This window comes from Phymastichus coffea, unplaced genomic scaffold, assembly GCF_024137745.1.
Source record: "Phymastichus coffea isolate CEN01 unplaced genomic scaffold, Cenicafe_Pcof_1.1 PCOF00009, whole genome shotgun sequence".
NCBI classification, from domain to species: Eukaryota; Metazoa; Arthropoda; class Insecta; order Hymenoptera; family Eulophidae; genus Phymastichus; species Phymastichus coffea.
The window spans coordinates 241,845-258,487 of record NW_026706820.1 but is presented as its reverse complement, the minus strand read 5'-3'; the positions used below and the strand labels follow the sequence as shown (position 1 = coordinate 258,487).

The 16,643-nt window shown below is 43.8% G+C and overlaps 1 protein-coding gene across 1 annotated transcript in view; it reads right to left on the bottom strand.

Annotated features, from left to right (window-relative positions):
- LOC131671027 (protein unc-79 homolog) overlaps window positions 1-16,643 on the bottom strand; it is a 446,378-nt gene that overhangs the window by 389,392 nt on the left and 40,343 nt on the right. Inside the window, exon 5 of the mRNA XM_058947140.1 lies at window positions 9,254-9,429. Within this exon, the coding sequence (XP_058803123.1) occupies window positions 9,254-9,429 (176 nt within the window). The remainder of the gene's footprint in view (window positions 1-9,253; window positions 9,430-16,643) is intronic.

Sequence of the window (16,643 nt, the reverse complement as noted above, 5' to 3'; positions counted from 1 at the left end):
CTCGAGTACTTTCTCCATGCGGTCCAACCTATCATTGACTTCCGGTTTGTCACCGGACATAGATGCCACCTTCCCCTTACAACCCTTGCTCGCGTCGGTGCGGGGGTGATACGCCAACTCAGGATACAAAGTCGACTGAGGGTCTGGTATCGTCCGCTCCATCCTTCGCTGATGCAAGTTATTCTGAGCCGTCGTGGCCAGGTCGTTCAGGGTCCGTACGGAGTCCACTTCTGATCTCCGTATTTGGCTCTGGATTTCCGGGAGGAGGTTGGCATGTAGCAGGTCCAGCTGGCTCTCGTGCGTCATTTTGGGGTTCAGCCGACTCATTAGGCCCATCATGTTCGCGATGTATACGTTCGCGGGTTCGTCTGGGCCCTGGTATCGGCCTTGAACTTCTTTGGTTAGACGCTGCTGCTGTTGCCTGCTGGTTCCAAACCATGCTCTGGCGTCTGCCTCGAAATCCGCGTAGGAGAACCATTCGTTTCGCATTGCTTCGAACCAGACGAGGGCAGGACCGGTGAGTAGTTCGGATACGGCCATGAGCATCTCGTCTCCCGTAATTCCAGCGCTGCTCCTTGAGTTGTCCAACCTTGATAAGAAGGTGTCAATACTCGCGTTGCCTTCTCCGGAGAACCTGAGTTTCCATCCCTGGACGATGCGGCCGACGTCCCTTGTTGTTGACCACGGGTTTGACGTCTGTTGGGATGACCACATGCTCGACGGGTGGTTGTCCACTTCAGCATTAACTCCACCGAGTTGATGCTGTCCACCCTCTCCGAAAGGGGGCGTCCGGCGGGGGGTCCTGCCGGCGGTCCCCGTGGGCCTCAGTCCGGGTCCGGCTGGAGTGCTCTGGGGTAGCCTGGCGTCGTAGTGGCATGTGAATGTATCCTGGAATGCGACGCTCCTACGCGTGTTTTCCGGTTGTGGCTCCTCATTGGAACTGTTCGAATCGTCTTGCCGCATATCTCTGTGTACGGCATTTTCCAGTTCCTTCATCCTGGCTGACAAGCTGTCGATTTGTTCCTGCACCTTGATGTTGGTCCTGACGATTTATTCTACTATTTGGGTTAGGTTAGACGTATTCGAATTCCATGAGTCTTGTACCTCCCATTTCCTCTCATGTTCTCTGGACCGGAAAATGAGGTCTTGAATCATCACCGCAAATGCCGGCGGGAGTTTGAACTGGCTTGCATCGACAGCCGTTATAGTAATTTCCTTATTACTATTTGTGTTCTCTCCGCTGTCCAGGGCATTCGCGATGTTTATCGCGGTTATCTGGACTCGCGATATTACATCCGCACTTTGCAATAGTTGGGCTAGCAGGTGTTCTCCCTCCTGCTCGGATGCTGTGTGTTCCTGGCATAGGGATACGATTAGCTCCGAACGTAGGGCGGCTCTTTTGGCTGGACTGCTGTGTTGGTTGTCGACTTCCGCGAAATCTGCTGCGGAATAGTCGCCGAGTAACCAGTTATGCAGTCGTGCAGCTCTCGAGAGCTTGGTCCCGCTTGTTTTGAGCTCCAGTTGCTCGAGGTATTTTTCGATTTCCTCCTCCTGGAGCGTCCATACCCAATTTTCTATCTCTGTCTGAGTGCGGTCTATAATTGTCTGTTTGTTTGCTTGCGTTTGCTTTCTTTGTAAAATTTACAGATATTACGCGAGTGTGAGTGTTGTATTAAAATTCGTATGCCAAATGAAAATAAAAAAATATTTTATTAGCCAACACTGAGCTTGATCAAATGCGTTTTACGATTTATTTGCCGAAAGATTCTTCGCTCGCTAATACGCAATATAATGATCCTGCCTATCAGGCGCACTAACTGTTTGTTAGCACGGCTGTGTGAGTTAGTATCTAAAATATTGTAACGAGCGTTGTGCGTAATCACCAAGAATATCTGATGTCCGGTGCCAGATGATCCGCTTCGACTCCTCTGTCGAACGGGTGCGGATCTCCCATAAACTTCCGGATCCTCTTCACCTCCTCTTCGTTGGAGGACTTCCGGTGTGGTGACGTCCCTTCTCCTAGGTGTTGGTCTTGGAGGAGCCGGTGTACTCCCCGGAATCCCCGAGTTGTAATGACAGGTGAACGTGTCCTGAAAGTCCACATTACGTCCGGAGCGCGGTTGAACCGAGTCACGCTGAGAAGCACGGTTAGCACTGGCCATATCATGCATTGCGTCTTCCAGCTCTCGAATTCGTATGCGCATGTCCTGCGCCTCGCGCTTCGCACACACCTGTAATCCCTGCAGAGTCTGAAGGGTTTCTAGGATTCGACCTACCAACTTTTGGTTATGGTCTACTCCCTCCTTCAGATACTCTATTTCCCGGAAGTCTTCACTCAAGGATAATTCTTCCTGAGGTTCCTTCCGAGTGCAGGATTCCTGCGACCTGGGATCCGGATTGCTCTGTCTCCTCTCCCCCTCCTTCTGTTCTTGCGTGCGGAGGGCCTTCTGGATGAGTTCATCCTCTTCTTGGCGGCTGGCTTCACCCTCATAGTCCTCGTCCGGGCAGGTGAATGTCCTTGACATATCAGTCAATGATATTCCCTCCCTATTGATGATCCTGAGGGGATGGTCGCTGTTATCATCCGCGTTGGAGTTTTCCAACTCGTCACAGACTGTGTCGAGCCACGCTTGTCGGGCTCGCCTCCTGCGCCCCGCCACCTCTTTGCTGTGCGTGGTCTCTTGAAAATCTGTGGCGGTGTACTCACCCAGCAACCATCTCCCAAGCCTAGCCGCCTGTTGGATGACACTTCCATCCTTGCGCAGTTCCAAATCCGCTAAATAGTGTTCGCGCTGTGCGGAGGTCAGCTCTAATGCCCAATTGTCGATTTGAGCTGAAAACAGAGCCATCTTGCCTCAGCACGGGTGTAGGATGCGGTTGAGGTTTAAAATTTCGGCCTAATCGACCACTACCGCTTCCTATCACCCAAGGTATGAGCGGGGTGTACACTATTTAGTGTTACTACTTTTAATGCCTCCTTTTATAAGGCCTTTTAAAAGGAGATTATGAGCGCGTGCAGTCTCCGCAAACTTTCTATAAATATTATAAAAATATCCTACCTAAGGTCGGAGCCTGCTGTTTGCTTGCTCCGCCTGGCTAATATTTGGACTGCACGCTTGGGTCGCGCTCTCTGCTTTATCGTTGATCAAGTGCTACCAACCCCCCTTTATCCACCAAACTGTGGCTGAAATAGGTTAACACCTGATTATCCCGTACGATCTGAAATCACTTCGACCTACCAATAATTATCGCTTTCGGCCCTTTTTACAATAATCTTAACAATTTTTAACAAAAGGTTCGAAATGGTTTCGTTTTTTCCCCAGCAGAGGGCGTACCGCTCACGATCTCGCTCTACCACTCGCTCAAACCTTCCTAAGCGCTCGCTCAATCGTCTCTCTCTCTCGTGCGTCGATTACCTTCGACGCACAATCCTATTCGCACGACACGGGTCTTAATACCAGTTGGGCGCCATGTAACGGGGGGATAGCTGCAAAAATGAGAAATTTATTTAAGAGCAAACTCCCACGATGCAGAGCAAACCGCCGCTCCGTTAACACGTATGTTAATACGTGTATTCACCTTAACGTCAGCTGCCTTAACTTAGTTGTCTTCGATCAAGCAGTGTTGAACTCACCTTAAGTCACGTGCCTTGTGATACTCGATGAGTTTTAAGTGTAATCGACTTTACTCCTAATCCACTTAATCCCCTAGCTATAATAGGATTAAAACCTAAGCCTTTTTCCAATTGTTTAAACTACTAGGAAAAATTATGTGACGAAATCGGCGAATAAGTTTAATAGATTTTATTAATAAAAATCTCTACAGTCTTTGTCGGGCCGAAAGACTGACGTACATGAATAGGATTTACAATTAAATAACTTTCAGTGAGAAAGAGAGAGAGAGAGAAGATACGAATATTGGCGCGATCTAACGCTCGGCGCGAATACAAAAAATTAACGCTAACACGGTTGGACAAAATACCAAATGTATTTTGTCACACGATAATTAAGGGAGGTGCACCTACCCTGCGGTGCAATTTCGGTGATCAGCCGTAATGGTTGAAGCAAATTAAAGGTGCTCCTCGGAACAGAATCAGCTGTGCTGCCTCGATCGCAAATCTGCTGTATAATAGCTGTTGCTTATGCTGCTGCTTCCGTGATGCTGCTACTGTTGCTGCTTTCTCGCTCACCCTTGCACACGTATCCAAAATCCAAATAAACTTTTTTATTGGCAAATCGTTGGAACACTGTGCTAAACTATTTTGGCGGTACTACACAAGTAACAGCTGAGACTTAACTGCTAATTTAAAAGATCGCGCGCCCCCTCTCTCTCTCAATACTTAGAACTAACGCGCGAAAATCAGAATCGCGAACGGTTCGATTAATTGACTCGACTACCGTTGCAACGAACGCTCACCATATGAAATGTGGTATCTTCTTAAATATTTCTGTGTCTACGATTATGAGCAAACTAGTCGATCGCGAGCGTTTCAAGTGTGAACAACTGTTTGTGTAATGTATAGTAAACATGGCAAAATCGAAAAATTTGTCCGTGCGTGAACGTAATAAGATCATTGCCCTTCATGAACTGCAAATGAGTAGTCACGCTACTTCAAAGCAGTTGAAAATAGACAGGCGCATAGTGGCTTATAATATTAAAAAGTTCTGTACATCTAGAAGTGTCGAAAATAGGCAACACAAACCAAGAAGAAAAACTACTGCCAAAGAAGATGACTACATTTGTCGAACAAGTTTGCGTAATCGAAAAGGCACTGCCTCTGAACTTACCGCAGATGTCAACAAACATTTCGAAAAACCTGTGAGTGTGAATACGATAAAGAGAAGTTTGCGAGAGAAAGGACTTTTTGGTCGAGTTACCGTTAAGAAGCCACTTCTACGATGTGTAAATAAAAAGTAACGCTTACAGTGGGCAAAATGTCATAAAAATGGGACTATTTCTGATTGGAAAAATGTTCTGTGGTCTGACGAGTCAAAATTTGAAATTTTTGGAAGTAGAAGGAGAGTGTATGTAAGAAGACGGGTTAGTGAGAAATATAATAGTGATTGTTTAGTTCCAAGTGTGAAGCATGGTGGTGGTTTAGTTATGGTATGGGGTTGTTTTGCTGGATCAAAAGTAGGTGATATTCTGAAAATTGATGGAATCTTAAAGCAAGAAAGTTACAAAAACATTCTACAAAGGCACGCTGTAACATCAGGAATTCGACTAGTGGAAGCACAATTTGTGTTTCAGCAAGATAACGATCCAAAATATACATCCAAATTATGTAAAAATTATCTCTCAAATTTAGAAAAGAAAAAAAATTCAAAGTTATGCAATGGCTTGCCCAGTCGCCTGATTTAAATCCCATCGAACTGCTATGGGAAGAGCTCGATCGAGCAGTGAAAAAATCTTGCCCAAGCTCTGCAACTTATTTTTGGGAAATTTATGGGAAACAATAAAATTACGCACTGTGCTATTGTCGAAGAGAGAGAGAGAGAGAGAGAGAGAGAGAGAGAGAGATTAACTTGCGTGTCTTGACTTTTGATGCTGGAGCGGGAGGCCTGGCTGCGCCCTGCGTACGGTGTTGCTGGTCGTCGCTGGGCAACTACTGCCGGCTCCTCCAAGTAGCGTCCCCAGCAGATGCCGGAACAAGGTAGTCGTCCTCTGTCCTCTCGGCTCTCCTCGGCCCTTAGCGGTGCGTGCTTTCGGCTGGCCGCTTTGTCCTCAGCTGCCCTTTGACTTCGCACCGCTGACCGTCTACCGTCGTCTGGAAACCTTTTTACTCTGCTCTCGACTAACTACCATCTGTGTCGCGCGTTTTTACAACAAGCGCAACGCTTGCTCTCGTCACAAAATTGTAGATTTTTAAATTGTAAAAGATGTAAAAAAATATAGATTATAAGGCATTGAGAATTATTCTACTGTATAACATACTGAAATGTTACTAAATAATTACTGTAAAACAAACAAACTCGAAATCAAAATGTAATTCGCGAAATCTGTAATAAATAAACCCAAAATTTAATTGGTGAAAAGTAATAAATAAACTCGAAATTTAATTGATGAAATTTAAATATTAAAGTGAAAATGTAATTACGAACTAGTAAATTAAACAAGATTAAAATGCTTAAGTTAGAACAAAGAATGTCGCGTTGCAACAGATTACCGGGCCTTTGTTTCTTTGTCCGATTCATGCATATTTCGCGCACTGTACTCTTGCAACCTCACTTTCTTTGAGAATTTTAGAAAAAACAAAGAGGTAGAGTTTTTACCTCACAGGAGGCATTATTAAATGTTGCGACTTCTTTGTGGGTGACACAAAGAGCTTTGTTGCATTTGAATTTTAGATTTTATCGTTACGTTTGCTGTTAACTTAAAATTTGTGTTCAAGCTAATTTTAATTGATTGTTAATTTATATTTATATTTTTATTGTTGAATTTAATTTTATTTGATTGTTAAAGTTGATTTTAATTTGTAGTTGAAGTTGATTTAGTTTACTGAATTCTCATTAAGAATCGAAAATTAAGTTAATAAATGACACTATGTTTAAAGGGAAAAAGCCAATCACGGCATGAAAAACCCTTTTTATTATTATACATTTACATGAAAAATGATTGATTAGAAATTAATACAAAGCACAAAATACACGATTGACGCCGCGGAAACAATGGCCGCGCACACTCATGCACACACGTGCTCACTCTGGAATTTCGTTGAAATTTCACTCTTTTACACACACATTCACTGATAAATAATTAAGTTTAATTGAGATAAACTATATTCGATAAATATGATTGATAAAGTGCAAACCATGCACGTTGTTTGTTAGAAACGGCAGGGATCGCAAGGGAGCTTCGCACGGTGCTGCCACCATGCTAAATTTTCTCAGGCTCCAGCTCATTTTGCATACATATACACATGTACACTCAATACATGCACAGGAGTTCAGGTTAATTAATTTATAGAGGGTGTTTCGATAAAACAGATTATCTTATCTTAGAATGAATAAAAAACTTAGGATTTAGCATTCCGAAAGCATGTGATGATTGATAAATAACACGTTCATGGATTCTTGATCTTATTTTCTGGAACAAGCTCCATATCCGCGATTTCTAGATAGGTGTTCATAAAATTTCTATACGTAATCGCTACCTTTGGGCCAGATGCAAATCGCGGCTGTGCATGTTCTAGGGGATCTAATCTAATCCTGCCAACAATCCAATAGTCGGTGGAAGTCGCAATCGAAAATGATTATCAACATTGAACATATGCGTATCGAAAAAGAACCTTTTTCAAGCTTTGTCAATCGACCTAAATTGTTTATTGGCCATATAAATATAAATTTATTAGTAGTAATTTTTACGTTCACTCATCAATCGTTTGAATAGGCATATATATATATATGTATATGTATATATGGATATGGATATATATATATATATATGGATATAAATATATATATTTATATGGATCAGGTAAACTTGAGTCGATCCATTGATCTATCTCATCTATCTCATAATTTCATCATACACGATGAAATACTCGAAAACAATGCCAGTTAAAAGTTCTTACATTTTTTTACTGATTTTAGGTTAGTTTACATTTCTGAACGGCTGATTTCACCAACTTGTCTCATTCCGCTGTATTCTCACATTTACAAGGATTGAAACCGGTTCAGAAGACTTTGAGATTAAGAATTTTCGATATCTACTACTCTCTATTAAAACATATACGCGGATTATTCCCGACTTAGACGATGCAGAGATTAAGAATTTTCGACATTTATTACTCTCTATTGAGAGATATACGCCAAGTGTAACCGGTTTAGATAATTATGCAAATAAGTATTTTCGTCAAACTTTCTTAGTAAACGAAAGTGGAATCATATCTTGTTATATACCTGTATCAGTAGATACTTCATATCAACTCATGTACTATTTAAACGAATCACGTATGATCGAGTCGCTTCATAGATTTACTTCTCACAGAAATTCCGAGAACATTAACTACATATTTGTCTACAAATTAATGTAGTATATTTACGTCAATTACATTTTCTGTATTTGCAAAGTTTCCACACTCGGTCAGCATTTCATCACCAATAACTCTCATCATATACCTCAGAATCTTCGAAAAACAAATGCCACCAAACGTTAGCTAAATATCTATTCTGCCTTGATCATCGTTTTCGTTTGTAAATTGCTTCCTTTCACAAACTTTCCCGATTCCGCTATATACGAATATAGACGCGGATTATATCCGTCTTAGACGACACCAAGAATTAACAATTTTCGATACCTATTACATTCTATTAAAAGATATACGCGGAATATATCCGGTTTAGACATCTCCAGGTTTAAGTGTTTTGATCAATATTCTTAGCAAAATTACGTAGAATCATACCTCGTATAACTGTGTCAGGTATAATGAAGTTGATCAGCAGATCTACCTCTCACAAAGATTTCGTGAAAACTAACTTCGTAGCCAATTTTCTAGACTATCATGTAGTATATTGGCGTCAATGGCATTCTTTGTCTCTAAAAGGTTTGGAAACTCGATCAGCATTTATTACCAGTTACTCTCATTATATACCTCAGAATCTTCGAAAAACAAATGCCTATACTATTTCTAGGACCCTGAATTTGACTTTTTTTATTCAATATTTTTCATGATGTCGTCTATAACGAGTATTCATCGAAAGTTGTCTAAGGCGTAAAAGTCGTCTAAACCGTTCTTACGTCAGGATCGCCTTAGACGACGTCGTCTACGGCGAGTAAGTCTCTGGAAAAAAGTCGTCTAAGGCGTCTCCGCATACACATATATAAATAAATTATATTACATAAATAAATTGAATTTATTTAAATTACTCATAATTACATTTTAATGTATATTTAAAATACATTTTAGATAGGGGTGTGCAGGAGAAGATTTCGCGTGTGATGTAAGAGTGGATGATGTGGTAGCTCATGCACTTCAGATCACTGATCTGAGGTCTCCTGATACGTGGCCTCTCTAGATTACCTACTGGTCAGTGACTAATAAACTGATCAACCAATCAATCGATTAACCGGTCGATCGGTCACAAACTTTGACTTTGAGAGTTAACTCTATGAAATTCAAATTTATTGAAAATAGATAAAACAACAATATCGTTTGGGATTTCTAGTTTTGCAATCAAAACTATTTTAGGTAACCAATTTTAATAATAGTTCCATAATTTATTTAAATTTAAAAAATGTTTAATGACCATACCCTTGAATAACAGTTGATGGAGGTGAAAACAGCCATGGTAAATATCGGACTATTGCACGATTTTCACGATGATTTCCTTTCGTTATTTCGAGTGCTAAAAATTGTGCTAGACCACTCTTCAACAAGCCACATAAAGTATCTCCATTGAAGCCATCTTGTAATCCAAAGGTATAGCTCTGAAACATTTTAACATGTACATCAGTAATTAAAAATTAATAAAAATTTCAGTATTGCTATGAAACTTATTACGCAACCATTATAATGGAGTTTTATCACTGCAAATTTCTTGTATATAAGAAGAATGATAGAAAATATGTAACGGAAGCTCGTTCGTTATCAATTTTTAAGGTAGGCAAGTGAGGCGCACTCGCTCATAGCTATCGAGACGAGAAGGGGGGGAAAGGTAAAGAAATGAAAGTGATTAAGGAATTAAAGACACAACAAAATTCGCAATTAAATCAAATCTAATTCTAATCAAATCAAAGTCAAAATTACACTTAAACTTCAAAACCATACATGAACAACCGCAAAAAGAACAAACGGCATTATTCTACTTATAACCAGCTTTACAAATTTTAACCTAATGAACACAACGGTGTTGTGAACACGTCTTAACACTATAGAACACAACGGTGTTCTTAACACCTATCACAACAGAGAACAAAGAACAAATTAACTAACGCTTACAAATCTAAATGATATACAGCACGCGTTGCCCGGCAGATAACCGCCATGACGACGAACCGACTTAGCCTACTTAAACTAAAAGAGAAAGCCGCCCGGCGACGGATTGACTGGACGATTCTCTATCCGAACAATTTATGTCGCCGACCTTAATTAGGGCAGGTAGCCGGCGTATGCACGCCTTGCTACCTACCTGACTTTTACAATTACGCGCTGTACCATACCGTTGAAGAGAGAGAGAGAGAGAGAGAGAGAGAGAGAGAGAGAGAAAGAAATTAGATTGCGAGCCTTGACCTTCAATGTAGGAACGGGAGGCCTGGCCACGCCCTGCGGACGATGTTGCTGGCCATCGCTGGGCAACTCCTGCCGGCTTCTCCGAGTAGCGTCCCGAGCAGATGTTGGAACAAGGCACTCATCCTCTTCCTCTCGGTCCTCCTCGGCTCCTTGGTGGGGTGTGCGTTCGACTGACCCTTTGTTCTCAACTACACTTTCGACTCTGCAGCTGACCGTCTAAACCGTCTTAATAGCTGATCGACTGGAAACCTTCTGACTGACTGACTGCTCAACTCACTACCGTCTGTATCGCTCGTTATTCTTCCGCGATCGACAGCTTATTCCTCGTTCTTTCTCTCCCCACTTGACCTACTTATTAGGCGGCGTGCGACCAATGCGCTAATTGGTACGCGACGCGCGCCTACCTGATCTTGCGTGGGGCACGCACGCCCCTAACTCTCTCTCTCTTTCTTTCTTTCTAACATCTCTATAATCTGTCGTCAGCGTAATAGCTTCGGGTCGGCTCGGCCTCGCTCGGCAATCTCCGTCGGCTGAAACAATGACCATGCATTAGGCGCATTCTTAAATGCGCCTAACGCTGGTCACCATGCTTTACCGAGAGAGAGGGGAAATTGGGGAAAATGTCGACGAGAATAAGCGCAACGCTTGCTCTCGTCACAAATCTTATGCTGTTCTGTGTAAGCGAAAAAAAGTAATGTCCGATAGCACAGTTCTTACGTAGCCTTTGTAGCTTGCAAAAACGCAAAAGTAGAGCTGTATAGTAAGAAAGAGAGAGAGAGAAAGAGAGAGCGGTGTATAGCTCTACACCGTAATATAAATACACAACCATATAAATATGTATGCGTTTCGGCAATCGTGCAATAGAAAAAAAAAATAATAGTCAAATGCCAAAAGATATACACTCATACTAATCTAAATTATAATAGTACTAAATAGCTTAGTGCTAGAGAGACAAGAAGATAGAAAGAAAAAGAGAGAAAGAGGCAGAGAGGAAGGTTTAAAAGGAGAGAGAGAAGCATACGAGACAATATTTATAAATTATATCCCCGCATAATCGCTTACAATATTAAAATTGAGTCGAGCATTTGTCGAACGCTTTTGCGTGGACAACGGGGCTAGCAGAGGCATTTCATTGATGGTGGGTAAATATCATCTAGTCAATAGCGACCACTTTTTGCACTATAGTTATCTTGCCTTTCATTCAGTTGGACAAATATTCGACAAATAGTCGAACAATTATCACTAACAAAGAAAATACTCCAGCTGTTCAATGTCGGGAGGATCGTAGCCGGTCTAAAATGCTTCCTGTTAATACCAATATTAAAAAACAATAAACTTCAGTAAACCACTTTTAAACCATACCATACACAAGAGCAGAGTCTCCATAATATTTTCTCAGCTTTTCTCTAGTTTCTTTGATTGATATTGATTGATACTAAGTACACGAAACTCATTTTTTTCATGATTTTGTGTACACAATGAAAAACTGAAGTCAAATGACAGTAAAACATTTCCAAATCAACGTACTGACTTGAAACTTTGTATGTGCACTTATACTGGATGGAACTATTTTACAGTGTAAAATACGTTACAATAACACCTCCATCTTTCAAGCAGTCACGAACTTATTAAACGATCTTCATACGTATGATATACACAAATATATGTGTATGTATACAGGGTGACCCATTTTAAAGGAACCACCCCGAAATTTTCTGCGGTTTGCATTGTACAAAAAAATTGTTCAGATAAAAGTGTTTGGGACAATGAGGGACACCTTTCTCAGAAATCGCATTTGACCTTGAGATTTATTTTCAAGGTCATTGAAAGGTCAAAGTCATTTTTTGAATAGGAACCTATAATTTTGATCCCGGATTCAGAAAGAGCGAGAAATTCTAGGTTTAGATAAGGTATTATGTGTGGGGTTCGGTTATCCTCCCTCCCGCGTAAGGTCATGTAGGGGTCAAATTTATTATTTTCATCATCTATGCACAAGGATGAGCGGGCAAGGGTAAGATTAATATTAATAACCCAAAAACTCAAATAACCCAATAACCCAATAAACCATCCTCAATAACCCGAATAACCAAATAACCAAGTGATTTTTTTAATAAGAACCTCCATTTTTTATGGTGAATTCGGAAAGAGCGGGAAATTCTACGTTCAGGTAAGGTATTATTTGTGGGATGCGGTCAACTCCCCCCCCCCCCCCCCCCCGTCTATCCCACCGGGACAAAGGTGAGGTTCATAATAATAATAATAATAATAATAATAATAATAATAATAATAATAATAATAATAATAATAATAATAATAATACCCCCGAGCAGTATATGGCGGTCTGCGAAATGGAATCGTGGGAAGCCGAGGCGCTGCTCCGGCGCGGTCGGATCGGAATTGGCTGGGTGCACTGCCGCGTCCGAAAAAGACTGACGGTGACGAAATGTTACAGGTGCCTGGACTTCAGCCACGTGAAGGCCGAATATATGGGCAAGGACAGGACGAAATGCTGCCGCAAATGCGGCGCATCCGGACATTACGCGACGGAATGCAAAGGAGAACCGGTCTGCCCACTGTGCTCCGAGGCCGGGCATGGGGACGTCGCCCACCTCGCCGGAAACGGCAGGTGTGCCGTGTTCCGGGCCGCGCTGGAGGAGTGCAGAAGGCGTGCCGGAAGACGGACAGAGTAGTACAAGGAAACCTGAACAGAAGTAGGACTGCAGACATGCTCCTACCGTAGATAGCCGACGAACATGACGCGGATATTCTGATCCTGTGTGAACCATACAGGAAAAGGATGTCCCAGACATACATTACAAACAAGACAGAGACCACTGCTATCTGGGTAAGGGGCGCCGCTCAATTTAGAGTCTCCAACCGCGGAGTCGGGGACGACTACGTCTGGGCTACAGTCGGCGCTGTCACTTATGTCAGCGTCTACCTGACACCCAACTGCACCGCGATGGAGTTCGAAAGGAAGGCGACGCTGTTAGAGGACGGGATCAGGGACCTGCCCGGAGATGTCATCGTTGCGGGGGATCTCAATGCGAGGGCGATCGAGTGGGGAATGAACGAAACGAACCGACGTGGACGACTGCTGCTGGAAATGGCCGCAAGGTTGGACCTAGCAGTAGTAAATACGGGACACACGCCGACGTATAGACGACCAGGGATTGGAGACTCCATCCCTGACGTGACGATGACGTCAGACAGAATCCTGCCACGGCTGAGGGGGTGGCGGGTGGTCGAGGACTATACAGCCAGCGACCATCAATACATCGTCTTCGAAGTGGCGGGACGGACAGAAACGAGACAAACGAGAATCCATCAACCCCCGCGGTGGAACCTTAACAAACTTGACCGACAAAAATTTTCGGAGGAGTTGATGGCGGCATCAGCCCCGGGGTCGAAGATTCCTCCTGAGCTAACGGGTCGGCGAAGAACGGAAAGACTGACACACGAGACGGCGAAATTAATAAACAGCTTGTGCACCAGCACAATGACGAAACGACGACAGATACAAAAAAGACGGCCATAATACTGGTGGACGGACGAAATAGCCGAGCTACGCAAGATATGCCTGGCAAATCGGCGACGAATGACAAGGGCAGGGGGCGGACCCGAAAGGGAAAACCTCCAAGCCATATACAAAACAGCACGGAAGACGCTGACGAAAGCAATACGGGACAGCAAGACGCGATGCTGGAGGAAGCTCTGCGAGGAGGTGAACGAGGATCCCTGGGGAACCGGCTACAAGATTGTGACCGGGAAACTAGGGGCCCGAGTCTGACCGGAAATTAAAAATGCCGAAACAGCAGGACGGATTGTTGACGGATTGTTTCCGACGCACCCGATTAGGACAAACGTGATGGATGACGTGGACGCATAAATGCCCCCCGCTTTTGCCGCTGAGGAGCTCATCAGAGCAACGAATGCGATGAAGACGGGTAAGGCACCGGGACCGGACGGAGTACCATCCGAGATCCTCCGGCTCGTGACTCGTCTACGGCCGGAGATACTTCTCGACCTGTACAATACGTGCTTGACGACAGGAACGTTCAGCGATCGGTGGAAGGAGGCGAGGCCCGTTCTTATTCCAAAAGGTAAGGGCGACCCTGGCACTCCTTCGGCCTACCGACCGTTGAGTTTACTTGACACTACTGGTAAACTCTTTGAACAATTACTCAGACCGAGACTGACGGACGCGATACAGGCCGGAGGGGGTCTCTTAGATTTGCAATTCGGCTTCAGGAGGGGTCGGTCGACGATTGGAGCGATCCAAAAGGTGATTGATTCTTTCCTGGAACTAGACAGACACTGCCATGCGACGCGACCCATTGTGCTGCTAGCGACGCTCGACATCAGAAATGCTTTTAACTCGGCCAGGTGGGTGGATATCTTGGAGGCGCTGAAAAGCAACTTTCGGATCCCACCGTACCTGGTTCGGGTTGTGGAGGATTATCTGAGAAACAGACGAATAACGTACGAGACGATCGAAGGACAGGTAACGAGACAGGTCACCGCTGGGGTGGCTCAGGGGTCGATACTGGGACCCGACTTTTGGAATGGTCTATACGATAGTCTGCTTCGGCTTGGGATGCCACTCGGAGTGACCCTCGTCGCCTACGCTGATGACGTGGCGGCGGTGATCATGGAGAGATCTCCCGAGCTGGCGCAGCTGACGTTGAACCAGACCATGAAACGAGTTAGACGATGAATGACAGAACACGGACAGCAACTCGCAACAGAAAAGACGGAACTTATGCTTCTCACGAGAAGACGCATACAGACGATACTGCCCATGAAGTGGGTACATACGAAACGGAGACCAACGGGGAAGTCAAGTACCTTGGGGTAACCCTCGATACGAAGATGTCCTTCTGGCCTCACATACAGAAGACAGCCCGAAAAGCGGCAGAGAGGATAGCATCCTTTAGCCGCCTGATGGCAAACACGACGGGACCGAGACCAGGAAAGCGGCGACTGCTAATGGCGACAGCTCACTCGATCCTCTTATACAGCGCGGAAATATGGGCAGATTCCTTGAAGACAAAGAAGTATTGTAAGACAATGACGATGGTACAGAGACAAGGCGCTCTGCGAATCACTTGCTCCTACCGAACAGTCTCTGCGCAGGCTGTCCAGGTGGTCGCGAGCGTAATACCCGTGGATCTTCTTGCCTCTGAACGCAAAAGGATCTATGGGAGCAGCGCAGACATAGGACGAAAGAACGCGACAATCGTTGAACGCGAAAGGACGATCGACGAGTGGCAAGACCGATGGACAGAAGAACGAGGTAGCAAATGGACGAGACGACTGATACGGGACGTCAGACCGTGGCTCGGAAGGAATTTTGGTGATGTGAATTTTCACGTCACCCAGCTCTTGACGGGCCACGGGTACTTTCGACGGTACCTCCACAATATGAACAGAGTACGAACACCCGACTGCAGGTATTGTGGACACGAACGAGACGACGCGGAACACACGTTTTTCGGGTGCGACCGCTGGACAAGACTCAGACGAGAACTAGAGACAACAGTTGGCAACATCACCCCCGATAACATTGTAGAGGTGATGCTGCATAAACCCGAATGGTGGTGTTTAGTCGCTACCTATACGGAAACCATACTAAGACGTAAGAACACGGACGACTGAGCAGACGGATTGACGCGACGTAACGACGCATGGTGAAACGATACGAATGAACAAACACAGACAGAACCCGCAGTCAGAAGTAATATCAATATAGTCCCTAGCTGGGGAAAAGACAACAAGGAGATGGCGGTTTAGTGGGTAGGCCTGTCTTTTTTTGGGGAGTCCCACATACCTCCTTAGATATCAAGACTAAGGGGAATCCGCAAAAAGGATTCCGCAACTCCTTGTAAAAATAATAATAATAATAATAATAATAATAATAATGCCGGGCTGGTCCAGTGAGTGGTAACACCTCACTGGGCAAATGCTAGTTTCCAACGTCCACGACGTGCCCAGTGGAAACGTTGTCCGTCGCGTCAATGCTCTGAGCAGCAACGCCATAACGGACACGGCCAAGAGGAAGATATGGCTCACAAATGACGCAAAAGATAATGGACCGGATCCATTTCAGATCGGGCAGGCCTACGGCAATGATATCTCCGATTGACTCGGCTGTGGAGTATGTTATTTTACTTCAAAAATAAGCCGACACATATTTTTTTTTTTTTCGATTAGACCTCTACATCATTTTTTACGAGCATTTTAAAAAAGTGGTTAAAAAATAAATTTTCTAAAAATCAAATATTAACATTTAAAAAAATGCTCTATATTTTCTAATTTTTTTACTTAATATGTTATTTATAGCTTATTTTACTGTATTTCTTATACTCTTTCGAATGCGCCATGCAGAATAAAAAAATATTGAAAATTGGCG